Source organism: Macrotis lagotis, chromosome 3 (assembly GCF_037893015.1).
Source record: "Macrotis lagotis isolate mMagLag1 chromosome 3, bilby.v1.9.chrom.fasta, whole genome shotgun sequence".
Taxonomy (NCBI): domain Eukaryota; kingdom Metazoa; phylum Chordata; class Mammalia; order Peramelemorphia; family Peramelidae; genus Macrotis; species Macrotis lagotis.
Genome location: NC_133660.1, coordinates 285773844 through 285789159, shown reverse-complemented (window position 1 = coordinate 285789159; position 15316 = coordinate 285773844). Strand labels below are relative to the sequence as shown.

The 15316-nt window shown below is 47.4% G+C and overlaps 1 protein-coding gene across 1 annotated transcript; it reads right to left on the bottom strand.

Annotated features, from left to right (window-relative positions):
• Positions 1–126: 126 nt before the first annotated feature.
• SLC22A6 (solute carrier family 22 member 6) lies at positions 127–13271 on the bottom strand. Its single transcript, XM_074231240.1, has 10 exons — positions 12582–13271; positions 11703–11806; positions 9099–9253; positions 6062–6230; positions 5136–5259; positions 4812–4927; positions 3182–3396; positions 2931–3039; positions 870–1073; positions 127–481 (listed from the first exon to the last, which is right to left on the bottom strand). Exons 1-10 carry the CDS (start codon positions 12960–12962, stop codon positions 403–405), a joined length of 1656 nt encoding a protein of 551 aa, XP_074087341.1. The 5' UTR covers positions 12963–13271; the 3' UTR covers positions 127–402.
• Positions 13272–15316: the final 2045 nt, after the last annotated feature.

Below are 15316 nucleotides of genomic sequence, written 5' to 3'. Positions count from 1 at the left end.
AGGGGCTGGTGTGTCTGAGACTGAAACTTGGAGATGAATGGGGACCCCTTGATGCTTCATTGATTTTCTTATTATCTTTGGAGAGAAGAAGGGACAGGTAAGAAAAGGGCAACAGAGGACTGATCCCAAAGGAGGAACACAGGTAAACCTTTTAATAATGGGGCCCAGGATGACATATGGGCAAGGAGAGGGAGTGAACTGAGGCATGAATGAGCTGGGGGAGGGGTACGATTTTCCCTGTTCCAGTTTCAGGTCCCTTTGGTCTTCCTCTTCACTCTTGGTCCAGCCAAATACTGCCCAAGAAGCTTCAGTTTTCATCTGAAACAGTTCTTATTGCTAGGGAGCAAGGAGAGGAGAGAAGAAATGGATGGGACCTTCTGAAGACCAATTTCCTAGCCATCCTCAGATCCCATCCTTCCTCATGGTCTGCAGGGGGATTGTCTGTTCTTCCTCTTCTTTCTGCTTCTTCTTCCTTTGACTCCTACAAGAATAAGGAGAAAGGAGTCATAAGGACAGGGATAATCTTTCTGGGTAGAGAGCAAAAAATTCTGGCAGGTGTTGGGGTGACCTGTCCACCAGGTCTCTTTTGATTTAATGACATAGACCCAAAATTGGGTAAATGTGGGTAGCTATGCAGCTTTGTCATCCCCTGGCATCCTAGTGCCAAATTCATGGCTAATCCATTTGTAGGAACTTCCTAGAGAATTCCAGGAGAAATATTGGGGATTTCTGAGACTCAAAAATATGAATAAGTGAGCAAGAGATGAGCAGTAGGAAAAGGAAAGAGAGACACATCCAATTTTGAAAGAAGCTGCTGGTGACCCAGGCATGATCATGGGGGCAGAGGGAGGATGACAACCTTCACTCACCTGGTCTTCAATTCTTCCACACTTTCTGGTAGAGGCATGTTGAGTGTCTCAGGTAGGAAAAAGGTGACAGCAGCACCAACAATGGGGACAGCTCCATAGATGAGAGAGGGCAATGCAGGGTAGAGCTCTCCAGACATATTCACCAGAGGGCTTATGATGCTGCCCACTCGGGCCATCATGCTACCCATGCCCAGTCCAGTCTGCCTGAAATGCCAATGGAGAGAGAGAGAGAGAGAGAGACAGACAGACAGATGGACAGACAGACAGACAGACACACACACACACACATACCCACACAGAAGAGAGAATGACAGACACACACACACACACACACACAGAGAGAGAGAGAGAGAGAGAGAGAGAGCCAGAATCTTAGCATGGTTCATTTCCCAGGGTATTGAACAACTGGGGGAAAGTGGAAGTACCATTGACCTGGGAAGACTTGGGTTCAAACTCTGTCTCTTCATTTTTACTCATCCCACACATTCAAAGGGTTTGCCAAGTTCTGTCTCACAACATTTCTTTCCTTTCTTTGACACTGCTCCAACCCAGGTGCACTCTCTGATCTGTTGGATCTGCCTGCCTCAGGTCTCTCCCTACTCCTGTCCATACTTAGCTAACAAAATGATTCTCTTAAAACACAGATCTGATCATGTTAACTCTTGCCCCCATCTCAGTAAACTCCAGGGACTCCTATTATCTCTACGAATATATACAAAATACTCTGTTTGGTGTTCATAACTGGACTCCCTCTTACCTTTTCAGGCTTCTGTTACCTTACACTTCAATCCAGAAGCCCCTTGGCCTTTTAGCTTTTCCTTGAATACAACACTCAATACTATTTTTTCCTGGCTTTCCCCCATGCTCAAAAGACTTTTCTTCCTCATCTATTCCTCCTGGCTTTTTCAAAACTCAGTTTAAATCCCACCTTCTTCCCCAGGCCTATTCCTCCTTAGAGCTTTTCTTTTGTGTTGACTTCCCATTTACTGTTTATATCTTATAGTTTTTTGAATGTTGGCTCCCCCATTAGATGGGGGAGTGGATGGAAGGGAGGATGCAAGCAGCATCATGAAGAAGGTGGCATTAGAACTCAGTGTGAAGGAAACCAGGGGTTCCAAATGCTAGAAGAGAGAGAAAGGGGAGCATTCTAGGCACAGGAAAAGGCAATAGAGTTAGGAAGGAGATCAGGTTAGATGGACCACACAGTGAATGAAGGGCAGTAGTGTTTCAAGATTGGAGAGATAGGACCTAAGCTTTGAAGAGGAGTTTTAAATACCTAGTGAAGGATGTTCTATTTGATACTAGAAACAAGAGGGAGTCTTAGGAGTTTAAAAGGTGACCCAGTCAGTCCTTCAATCTAGGAAAATTCTTTTGACAACTGTGCTCTGAGGATGGGTTGAAGAAGGGAAAGGTTTGAGGCAGGAAGGTCAATCAGAAGACTGTTTTATTGGCCCAGGTGAGATGTGATTGGGGGCTGAGTCAAGCTGGGAGGTGTTCTAGGGTTAGAATCCATGTGATTTGGGAACTGTTTGGATGAGGGGAGAATGAGAGAGAGGAACTAAGGGGGATACCGAGGTTATAAAACTTGGGGGCTTGGAAGGATGATGCTGTCCCACCATCCTTTGGTTGATCTGAATCAGCTTGGAAGGGAGAAGGGTTTGGGGGCAAAAATAATGAGTTCAGTTTTGGACATGTTGACTTTGAGATGCTTATGGAGTTCCCAGTTTAAAATATCTAGTAGGCTGATGGTGAGCAGGACTAAAGTCAGGAGAGGGAGAGAGATGGAGTATGGGTATGATCCTGGCCAAAGTAATCTAAATAAGGAAGATCATGGAGTCCATGGGAGCATGCAATTAATCCACATTTGTTGACTTGATGGCCTCTGGGTATGGTGACCATTCTCAGAGGGCAATAGGAGAGTTATCAAATGGTCCTTCTCAGTCTGGGAAGGTGTTTGGATACTGCTTTGATTAGCCTGGTTAGAGGGTGGCTTCCAGTTCCACCTTCCCCCCCCCCCTCTGCCCAGCTTCAGGACTCTCTCCCAGGACTTCTGATACTCACCGAATTACTGTGGGATAGAGCTCCCCAGTGTACAGGAAGACACAATTGAAGGAGGAAGCCAGACAACCCTTTCCCAGGACCGCCAGGGAAGTCCTTATGATTCCCCAGTCTGGGAGGAAAGAGATAGTATTGGAGGGACACAATGAAGGCTAAGGACAGGACAGAGACCCTCTCTGGCCTCACCAGCTTTAAATTATGAGCCCTGGGCCATGGAAGAAAACAGGGTTAGGACCTCTTGCCCACCACCTCACCTTTTGGCACCAACGTATTGACCAAGATGGAAATGCCAGACAGCAGCAGGGAGATCATTTGTGCAGGGCGCCGGCCAATGTAGTTAATGACTAGGAAGCCTATGAGTTTGGCTGGCAAGTCCACTGCCCCAAAGATCACTTGGGTAAGGTAGATGTTGGTTCCAAAATACTGCAGGTCCATAACCAGCCCATAGTAGGCAAAGCTGGTGGCAAACCTGGGAGACATGGGAAAGTGGTTGAAGTTTGTGAGTCATGGATTGAAAGCTGAGAGGAACCTTAATGGTCATTTAATTCATTCTCTCATTTTTACAGGTGAGAAAACTGAGGCTCAGGGAGAGAGAACAAGATTGGTGGGGAAAGTGTCAGAGAATAGAGGGAGGAAAAGAAGGTGGATAAGATGGAAACAATTCCATATAGGAAATGGGACTGTGGGAAGGTAGCGACCCCAACTCAGTGTGGGCCTTGGTCTGGAAAGTCCCAGAACAGTCTGAGAGAGACAGGCAGGTGGCATAGTAGAGAGAGAACTGAGTCTGGTGGCAGGAAGACCTGATTTCAAATTTAGCCTCAGACACTTACTGGACAAGTCACTTCACCTTTCCCAGCCTCAGTTTCTTCATCTGTAAAATAAGAATAATAACAGCACCTACCTCCCAGTGCTATTGAGAGGATTAAATAAGAGAATATTTGGAAAGCTCACAGGGTAATAATTAATTGTCTCTGTTCTCTACCCTTCATAGCTACATGGGACACTGGGTGTCTTTGGGGGATGGTAGAGGACAGATTCATAGCATATTATGGCCGAATGGGCAGCTAGGTGATCCATTGAATAGGATGCAAGATTTGGAGTCAGGAAGATTTGAATACAAATTCTGCTTCAGGTAGAGAGCCCTGGGAAAGTTAGTCATTTACCCTTTCTGACCCTCTATAGCCTCTTTTGTAAAAATGAGGGTTGGACTTGATCTCATCTAAAACTTTCCAGATCTAATTCTATGAGCTTCTGTAAGGTGAAAGGTTCATAGAAATCTCTAGTTTCTAATTCCCTCATTTTATAGAAAAAAGAAAATGTGGTTTGGAGAATGAATTTTCCTCCCCCATTCAATACTTCCCAGATGGAGCTGAGGAGGGGGTGTCACTGAAGCTTTTACTAGTAATTTCAGCAACCAAGTCAAGTATTGGGGAACAAATGACAGTTGTTGAGGAGCCAGGAGGCAATCAGTTCAGGGAGGAAATGGCCTAGGGTGTGACTGCAGCATGCTATCTGGAAGATTCCTATTTGAACTGATTGTTCTTTCAAACTAGGATCATAGATTACCTAGAAAGGCTAACTGCCTCATTTTACTGGTGATGGAATGTCTATGTTGTTTAAAGACTGCCAGTGCAGCCAATATTCTACATTTTGATGCTTTGATATAAGGCTCTGATGGCCCTTTCCTAGTTCTGGCTCAATGGGTAAACCGGCATCACCTAATCCCTTATACAGACCTCCCTGTAGTTATCCTGTCCCTCCCTCCTCCTGCCTCAGATTGGGATAACCATCTGTCCAGCCTCCATTTATCTGTACCTGGTCAGCTCCTTTCCTGACCCAGTGACTGCCCCTCTTCCAGTCTATGGTTTCCCCCTCAGAGCCTACCAAATCAGGGAGAGGCAGCAGAACAGGCCTCGGAGCAGTGGCAGGCGCACCAAGTCGAGGGGGCTATATCTGCTCTTGCCTAGAGTCATCTCCTTGTGCAGCTTTGTTTGGAGCACCTGGTGGAGAGGGCAGGAAAGAAGGCTTCAGGATGAACATCCCCTTCACAATCACTATTACTGAGACAGGTAGATTGAGGACCAGAGATCTTGGGACCAAGATTGGGGGCAGGGCTGGATCCCTGGTGCCCTGATTTGGTCCCTGGCCTGAGGGCAGAGCCTTTGGTCTGCCAGGGTCCTTGGAAGGTTGGTGAGGTGGATAACTCACCTCTATGCTCAGTTTTTTCCCTTCATCCTGCTTCCCATTGATCCAGGCCACCTTCTGCAGAGCCCGGAGGGTCAGGTCCAGCCGGCCGGTGGAGGCATACCATCGTGCAGATTCAATGAAGATCCTGGGGTCAGGGAAGACCCAGCTTCAAGCCTGGCTAGCTTGAGGGTGGGCCCCTGGGGGGTGTTTAGAGTCTGGTATGCTAGGCTTTCCTTAGTGGAACCAGGGGTGGATGGGGGTCGAGCAGGGAAGGAAACATGCCAGCCCCTGGTGTGTTTGTATGTGTGCGTGTAGCAGTGGCCAAAGCCACAGGAGACACTAGTGATACAAGTACAAATGAAAGACGGTCCCTTTCCCAAGGACGCTTATATTCTACTAGGGAAAAATAAAACCTGATAATCTATATACAAAGCAAATGCACAGTAATTTGTTATCCTTCTTCTGGGGCATTAACCATAGGGGAGGGGTCAGGAAAGGCCCCTTGAGGGGGGTGGTCTCTGTGCGAGTGTTGAAAGGAATGAGGGGTTCCCAAAGACAGAGATGAGAAGGGAGCTCTGTCAAGATATGGGCATGGAGGTGGGAAATGAAATGCTTCATATGAGAAACAGCAAAAATGACAGTTTGTCTGGAGTGAGCATGGATGAGGATTGGGGTGGTGGGGTGCAGTCAGCCTGGAAAGATATGTTGAAATCATATTGGGAAGGATTTCAAATCAATGAGGCATTTGTATGGTGTTCTAGATGCCACAGGGAGCTACTGGGGATCATTGAGCAGGAGTGATATGGTCAGACTAAGTCTTTGCAAACATCAGTTTAGGAGGTGAAAGCCCCAGCAAGTAGGTGCTGATGGACCAAGTCAGGCTGAACACAGGGGAACAGAGCGGAGAACTCAATAGGACTGCATGACTGCCATGAGGATTTACATACCAGGAGTAGAGGAAGAAGATGAAGAAGGGGACGGAGGTGAGGAACTGCAGCCAGCGCCAGTGGGGGACAGCATAGGCACAGCCTGCCAGGATGAACTGCCCTATGCTGTAGGTATAGCCAATCAGAGTGCCCACTGTGGCCCGGGTGTGGATGGGCATCCACTCCACATCTGCATGGAGGGGGGAAGATGGGGACATGATGTAGTGAGCAATGGGGTCCCTGGGGATTCTGCTCTGATTCTGCTCTTGCACCTCCAGGCCCTCTCAAAGGCTCAGGACTAGGGGTTGACCAAAGGTTGGGTCATCTGAGGGACTCAGGATTGAATGAGTATGAGGCAGACAAGACAAGACTATTCCAGTTGGCCCACTGAGCCAGGCCCACCGAGCCAGGTCATGACTCCTGTGTTCCTTCTCCTTATTCTCTTACCAGAACTGAGGCTCAGAATCCTAGACCCTTGGACTTTGGATGGGGGAGCCTTCCCCAGAGGAAGACTGGCCTGAGTGCCCTCCATCACTCTCCCTGGGGATAAACTCTGAGAATATCACGGGGCAACCCTACCACCACTTCCTCAAAGGCCAAGTTAAGCCATTGCTCAATGGTGACACCAGTCACTATTCCCTGCCTTCCCTCTCCAAAACATTCCTCCGTGGACACTTACTCTTTTTGATGTGTTGCCTTCCTCTATTAGAGTGTAAGCTTGTTGAAGGCAGAACTATCTTTCTTGCTTAAATTTGGTTTCCAAGTATACAACCTACTGACTGCTACAGAGTCAGGCCTTAATCACCAATTTTAGGGACAGTTGGGTGATGCAGAGCCTCCAGTACCAGACTGAAGACAGGAAGACCTGAGTCCAAATCCAGCCTCAGACTCTAGTTGGGTGACCCTGGGAAAGTCATTTTACCCTGTCTGCTTCAGTTTCCTCATCTGTAAAGTGAATTGGAGAATGAAATGGAAAACCATGTCAGTCTTTGTCAGGAAAACCTCAAATAGGTTCATGAAGAGTCAGACATGACTGAATAAGGACAAGAAATGCTAATCTGACACTTTCCATTCTAAGGTCCCTTCCAACTCTAATATTCTGAATTGTCCTCAGCACCTCAGTTCCTTTTTTCACCCCTTTGGTTCAACACTAATATCGTCCCTTCCAAACTGGGTTTGTCCTTGACAAGATATCCTCTATTCTGTGTTCTATGGTCCCTTCAATCCTGATATACTAGGGTTTCAGGTCTCTTTTGGGTCTCACTTTCCAAGTTTCTAAAGTCCCTCTCCACTGAAACATTCTATGTTCTAAGATAATCATGGAATCATAGGTATCAATCAAATCAAGGTAATCATAATTCTGAGCCCACTTGAAAGTGCATACGATAGTGTTTCCCTGAGTGGGGCAGAGAGAGAGAAGAGGAGGAAGGCTGGTCCTTTGAATAATTTGAACCTTCAGAAGGTCCCCTGGCTGTGATGTAGGTGGAGCAGGGCAGCCAGATGCCAGAGTCAGAACCCTGCTCAGTCAGAAGAGCTGGGGATTCCATGGCTCTGGGTTAGACTAGAGTCCTGAGGCCCATCCTCCAGTTCCAGCCACAGGGATCCCTCCACCCCAAACACCACTGAGACCAGTGACCCCATCAGGTGCCAAAGTCCACCTTGCCGGATCCCCCCCCTCTCCTCAGTCCCAGGGAGTCCTTAAAGGGATAGAAAGTGAGATGTTGGAGGAAAGGAGGCAGGGCAACTGATACAAGTGAAACTCTGGCGTGGAGTCTTGAGCCCTGGGTTCAAATTCTAGCTTTGTTCCCCTAGGGCAAGGAATTTTGAACTTCTATTTTTCCACCCTTAAAAGATGGTCAGCCTAGAGGATCCCTAAGCTTTCTTTCAGTTGGAAATCTTCTCATTCTAGGGGAAAGATCTTGGGACCCAGACCAAGCTGAGAGATCATTAGGGGAGAGGTGGGACCTTGTTTGGGCCCTGCAACCCTCTCCTCTGGGTTAGGAAGAGCCAGGAAGGAGCCCCTTGGGGAAGATTTGAGAGACTGACTTGGGTACCACCAGAGGGACCAATTCTGGGAGGAGGGGAGGCTTATGGGATAGAAAGAGCTTTTGCCACCTCTTGTGAACTGTGTGATCCTGGCTAAGTGAGTGGACCTCTCCACGCCTCTGCAAAATGAGGCCCCATGGACTTAAGAGAATCTGAGTGCAAATCCTCATTCTGCTAATTACACCTCACATGGTTATGGATCAATCTCATTCCTTCTCTGGGCTTCAGCTTCCTTGTCAAAAAAAATTAGGGAACTGAACTAGATGTACTTGGAAGGCTGCTTTTATTTCTAAATATTAGGGTTCTTCCAACTCTGAGTGGTCTCTAGGCCTGGGGAAGAGGGGATCCTAGGGCAATGGGACAGTTACTCTCAAATCTTTTGAAGAGAGGTCAGGGCAAAGCAATTGTCTCTGGAGTTGGGGCAGCCCAACCTGGGAACAGGGGTTTTTAGCCTTTTTTAGGGTCATGGGTGCCTCTAGTAGCCTGCTGAAGCCAGTAGACCCTTTGTCTTTGAATTCAGATAGAGGTTAGTGAAAAGAAAGATGTCATTTTTTTTCATTCTAAGTTCATAACTCTCTCCTTGAATTTATGTTACAGACCCAAGTTAAGAACTCTTGCCCCAGAGAGTACATTCTATAACCCTATAGGATGGTTGATGGCCCTCACTGCCTCAGCTTCTGTGAAGAGGCTGAGGTGGGACCAGACATCATAGAAATATAGCAGGGAGGGGAGCAAGTCAAAAATGTGTGGAAAACCTTGTTCTTGTCTTGAGTAAGAGCCTCAGTTGCTTCACCCTAGTTAAAACTCAGGCAGAAATGGGGGACATGAGGCTGTTAGTCAGGACAGGGTCAGCATGGATTTAGAGAGATCATGGGATGGAACTAGAGTGAGTGTAAGAGGTGGGCAGTACAGAGCCTTCGGATCTCAGGGTGCTGGGGAGCCACAGTGTCTGTAACCATTCCCTCCTTCACCCATTCCCCTCCTTTTTCCAGTACCACCCTCTCCTGCTCACTCAGTGTAATGCAGTTGAGGGCCATGCCAGATAGGGCAAAGCCAATCAGAAATCGGAGGATGCAGTAGGTACTGAAGTTAGGAGAGAAGGCACAGCCAGTCCCTGCCACAGCTGCTTGTAGGTACGTCCAGATCAAGATCTTCCGGCGGCCCAATCTGGGGAGACACAGATAGGAGGGCATCTCTGGGTCCCAGATCTCCCCACTTCTCTGACCTTCCTCCTAATCCTGGCCACTCTGGCATTCATTCACTCAATCACTAATTCATTAATCAATCAGCTGAGGTCTCTGACGTGCCTGGCCCTGAGCTCTGCCCTAGGGTTGATAATCAACCATGGAACATTGGCTAAGTCATTCAGTTTTTCTCATCATCTTGTATTCTGTAAAATAGACTTCTATCACCTATGTTCAGGGAAAGTACTGTGGAAAGCTCTAGACATGAACTATTATTAGGTCACTTCTCAGAACCTCAACTTTCTCATCTGTGAAAGAGGGGAATGACAATAGTATGTAATTGTGGTTGTGTTGCTGTTTGTCCTTCGTTCTCCCCCACCCCCTGTTTTGTTTTTGCAATGGCATTAAGTGACCTTCTCAAGGCCACACAGCTAGGCAATTATTAAGTGTCTGAGGTCAAATTTGAACTCAGGTCCTCCTGACTCTAGGGATAGTACTCTACCCACTGTGCCACCTATTGTCTTTTGTTCTTGAAGAAGACCATGACTTCCGGGAGGTAATGCCAGGACATGCAAGAGAGTTGGATTTGAGTGAGGGAGTCTGTGCTCATTCTCCAGGCCTCATTTTCTCCTCTGGAGTCATCTGGGTCCAGTGGCCAGATATGGATCAGGCTCTGGATGCAGTGAAGACCTTGGTCTTTTTAAACTAAGGCCTTTACAGAACTTTGTGAAAGAAAGATTCTCTTTGAGGGCAAACTTGGGATTATAGGAGGATGGGGAGAAGATGTGACAAGAACGTGTCCTGACCAATTCTTCTTTTCCCTTTCCTACATTTGTATCCCTACTTCCTAGAATGGTGCTCTATTCCTACTAGGGGCATAATAAATGTTTGCTTTATACAATAAATAAATAAATGGATTACAAAATCTCAACTCACTGAGTCATGGCTGCAATTATGTTCATTTAAATGAGACTTGGGAATCATAGGTGTAGGTCTGGGTGACCCTGCCAAGTGCTTCATTTCTCTGACTTTAAACTAGCTCCTAAAACTAGAAATCAGAGATAGGTCGCCATCTGCCTTGGAGGAGGGAGTTTATTGGAACTCATCCCCTCGTGGTCAGCATGGCGCTGAGCACTCAACTGCTCTGCAACCCCCTTGGTAGCCTTTGAAAATCAGCACTGTCCGGGCATGGGCAGGGGTCTTCAGTATAGAATTGAAGCCAAGCACTTTACAAATATTAAACTAATTTGTTCCCCCAAACAACCGTGGGAGGGAGGTGCTATGAGAAACTCTTTTTATAGATTGTTGCTTGTCCTTCATTCTTCAAAATATATATTTTTTGCAATGGAGTTAAGTGACTTATCCAAGGTCACACAGCTAGATAGTTATTAAGTGTCTGAGGTCAGATTTGAACTCTGGTCCTCTTGACTCCAGAGCTGGTGCTCTATCCACTGTGCCACCTAGCCACCCCATCCTTCATTATTATTTTTTTTTTTTTTAGGTTTTTGCAAGGCAAACAGGGTTACGTGGCTTGCCCAAGGCCACACAGCTAGGTAATTATTAAGTGTCTGAGACCGGATTTGAACCCAGGTACACCTGACTCCAAGGCCGGTGCTTTATCCACTACGCCACCTAGCCGCCTCTCCCATCCTTCATTCTTGAAGAAGACCCTGAGATCAAGGAGGTGATGCCATGACAGTCACATGAATTGGATTTGAGTGGGGGGGCTGTACTAAGCCCCCAGCCTCATTTTCTCCTCTGGAGGCATCTGGGTCCAGTGGCCAGATATGGATCAGTATGACTGCAGATGGCCCTAGATGAGAAGCAATTAGAGTTAAGTGACTTGCCTAAGGTCACACAGCTAAGTAAGTGGCAAGTATCTGAGGCTGGATTCAAACTCCCATCCTCATGACTCCAAGGCCAGTGCTCTATTCACTACGTCACCTAGCTGTCCCCACTCCCTGTTTATAGATGGAGACATGGAGGCAGATAGAGATTAAGTACTTGTTCAAGATGGAAAAGCTAGTAAGTGTTCAAGGTCACATTTGAACTCAGGTCTTTCTGACTCCAGATCTGTTCATGTAAAGTAAAATAATAATCATGATAAATAGCAATAGTGATGAGCAAGTCCCATCTTTAGGGATTTATGGTAAACTTGAGGACAATCACATGAAAGGATGGGAGGACTGTAAGGTGGAAGTTGTGTGTTGCTGGAGTGAGAAGGGAGCCTGAAGTAATCAGGGGGAAGCTGGGCCATGAAGGGGTGGCTCTATTTCATACTCTAAGTCTATGGGGGTTTTTCCTTCTCTCAGTACTCCTTTAGACTTCTTTGGTTGTCCCCCATCTCTCTCCCTGGGTTTTCCCAGATTGGAAATGTCCTCTCCTGGCTCCCCCACTCTTCACCTGGAACCCTAGCATGTCCCAGGACTGACCTGTCAGCCAGGTTCCCAAACACAGAAGCACCGAAGAGCACTCCCAGCATGTACAAGGACTGACCCAGTTGGCGAAGGGTCCTGTGGCCACACACGAGGTCCCACTGTAGAGAGGAGAGAGAGAGAGAGAGAGAGAGAGAGAGCATGTTTGGGTGGGGAGATAGCCCAGCTAGCTTCTCCAAAACTTGATTCCCCTCCCTGGAGAATGACAGCTTTGGGAGAGAAAAGTCAAGAGGAGAGCTACCTGCAGGGCCATAGAGACGCAACTTCTTGCCTCCTCCTCCATCCCCCTCCCCACCCCAGCCACCTTTTTTGCTATCTCCACCCAATCCCCACTCTCCTTTTTTTATCCTGCCCCCAGTGTCCCTTTCTTATCTCACTTTCCCTTCTCCATCTGCATTCTACTCTCCCTATTTCTCTCTTCCTCTCTTTTGTATCCCAGTCTCCCCCTTCTGATTTCACTTCTTTATTCCCTTTCTTCTCCCCCAGCTCCCTTTCCCATTCTTATCCTGATCCTTTCTCTCATTTTCCCAGTCCCAGATTCCCCATTTTGCCCCTTTCCTTATGTTCATCCTTTTTCTGAATCCCCTTCTCCTACCCCATTTGTTTTCTCCACAGTCATCCCCTTCCCCCCCTCTCATCTAATTCCCTAGTTTCTGAACATTCTGACGTAAGAAGCACAGGTGTCTGCTGCCTTCAGAAGGTCCTTCAGTCCTATTTTCTGCCTTCATTTATCCTTGTGTTTGGTCTTTCCAGGGAATCTAGATCCTCTTCCCTCAAGTAGGGAAACTGAGTTATAAAGGTATAAATTTCAGACTTTTCCTTGTAATAGGGTTTGGCCATTTGACTCCCTGTGTCTCTCTTCCCCAGACCCCTTACCTCAGTCACGATGGTGGCAGGGAATGTGCTGTGGTCATAAGTCCAACCATCCATGCAGGCCTCGGTGGCTCCAGTCCCATTGAACCCTGTGTCATTGGACCAGTGTACCCCCCTCTGGGGGGTGGTAAAGCGACGGCATGACTCGAGTTTGCCCTGTTCATTTCGGGGCAACCATGCCCACAGCTCCTCAGTTTCTAAGCTGTCCCCACTCAGGTTGGCAGAGGGCGGTGGGCGACAGTGATGGCGAGGGATGGCAGCTGTGAAGTTCTGTAGGGTGTTATGGGAGGCCATCAGCAGCAATGGGATGAGCACCAGGGTGACCTGGAGCCATTGGAAGCGGCCCACCCCTCCCACCTGCAAAAGGATGTCATTGAAGGTCATGGAGACAGGAGTGGGCCTGACCTGAAAGAGAGCAGGGAGCTTCAGCAAGGGAATCCAGGGGCTTTTGCCTACTGTCTGGCTTGCCTTCAGTGGGATAGAGGGAGACTGGATTTCCTGGTCTGGCTCCACATGTGGTCTGTTCTTAGAGAAAGACTTTGTATTCACTCAGTGGCAGAGACAGCAGCCAGGCTGAGCCAGTCCTCCCTCCTTCTCCTGTCTGCTTTCCCAGCTCTGGGCTGACGGGGGATCTTGACTGGGCCTAAGGAAGCCCTTTATTCCTGGAACTTGGGGCATGCAAGCTCAGCCTCCCATTTGACTTTTATTCTCTCAGGTTTGGACAGTCAGAGTTAAAATGTGACCCGAAGCAGAGAGAATGATTATTGAGAAAACCTGCCTTGTACTCATTTTTCCTTGAGGGTCAAAAGGGAACAGAGCTGGGGTGCAAGGAGTTCTGTGTCTCTAAACTATCTTTTGGCCCTACTGCACAATGTGGGGAATTGAGTCAAGAATTGTGCCTTCCTGTGGACTGGGAGCTGAAGCAAGGAATGGACAGAAAGGCAGTAGTGACCTAAGCCCCTCTGAATTGGTTTGGGGCCCAGACTCCTGGTCTTGTGCTTGGCCCGCATGTCAGATGTCGTCTAGGCCTTCTCAGAGAATCAGACACCTCCTTCACAGATCCCTAGAAAATGATCACGGGGAGAACTTCCGAGAAGGTCAGAGTTAATGGGTGACTGAAGAGGATCCTCAGAATGTAGAATGTGAGAGTTGGAAGACCCTTAGATCATGGGATGTCAGAGTTGGTCGGTGAGGGCTCTTAAAACACAAAATATCTGAGCTGGGAGGCGTCTTAGAACCCAGAGAGAGACTTCAGAGACTTTTAAAGAATAGTAACAGAATTTGCTCAAGGTCACACAGAACTGAAACATCCAGATTTAGGAGAGAATGTAGAACAAAGAATTTTAGGGATAGGAAGCACCTTAGGACAGAGAATGTCAGAGCTGGGGCAGACCTCAGGGAATAGAGAACATCAGATCTGGGAGAGACTAGAACCTACAATACATAACATCAGGAAGGGACTTTAGGACAGAGAATGTCAGAGCTGGGGCAGACCTCAGGGAATAGAGAACATCAGATCTGGGAGAGACTAGAACCTACAATACATAACATCAGGAAGGGACTTTAGGACAGAGAATGTCAGAGCTGGGGCAGACCTCAGGGAATAGAGAACAACAGATCTGGGAGAGACTTTAGAACTTCCAAAATATAACATCAGGAAGGGATCTTAGACTAGAGAGAATTTTGAGATTTTTAAAGAATAGTAGCAGAATTTGCTCAGGGCCACACAAGATGTGAGTGGCAATATTCCTTAAGACCAGTTAAATCACCTTCAGTTCCACATGCTCCCCATTAAAGATGCTGTCTAAAGTTTGAATTCCTCCTGACACCAGACCATACCCCTTGCCTGGGGTCCTTAGCCCTGCCCCCTTCAACTCCTGAGAGTATCTCTGTGGGTGTCCCAGTTCCTGACCTCTTGGTGATGTTCTGGCTCCAGCCTCCCATCCCAGCCTCCCTGGGTTTTTGAATAAATGCCAGGCATCTGACCCACTTCTCTCTTGGCTCAGCTGTTGCTCCTGCCCCGAGCCCAGCCTGCCTCTCCAATTCTGACTGAGATCCCTGGTACTTACTTACCTGATCCCTTAAGACCCGGGTATTAAAATTGTGTCTTGTCTAGTTCTCCTGACCACCCTCCCCTGCTTTTAGTCTTACAGGCCAGTGAGGCTAAAGGAGCCATTATAATGGGACAAGAGGTGGAAAGAAGATTGCAAGGGGAACTCAGAAGTCACATGCAAAACCTCCCAAAGATCTAAGGAGAATAATTGACAAATGGCATCATATATTAACTAAAAATCACATTGGGGCAAGTCAGCTAGATCTTTTGGCCCTATTGTGTGTAAGTCTAAGACAAGTTCCTGACGTTGCAGGAAGACCAACAGATCATCAAATGTGTGCTGAAGATGGTGAGTTGATGCAGATCTGTGGACGTAAAACCTTATGAAAAATTCTGAGATGATTTGGATCTGTTGATGAACTAAACCCAAGGTGGCACAGATAAGAATTAAATTTCTCCTCCCCCCTTAACCCTATTAAAAAAAGAGGTCTCAAACGCCTACCTATCTAACCCCAGCCTTCCTCTATGGGATCCATGGTGATTTGAGTGATTCTCTCTGCACCTCTCACCTATGGCAGTTGTAGTCACAGGTCACAGGGTCATCTTCTCATTGGAATGAAGCAGCAGTGGGATTCAGCATCCCCCTGGGGATGTCCTTGAAATTTTTAAAAATTTAAATTTATTA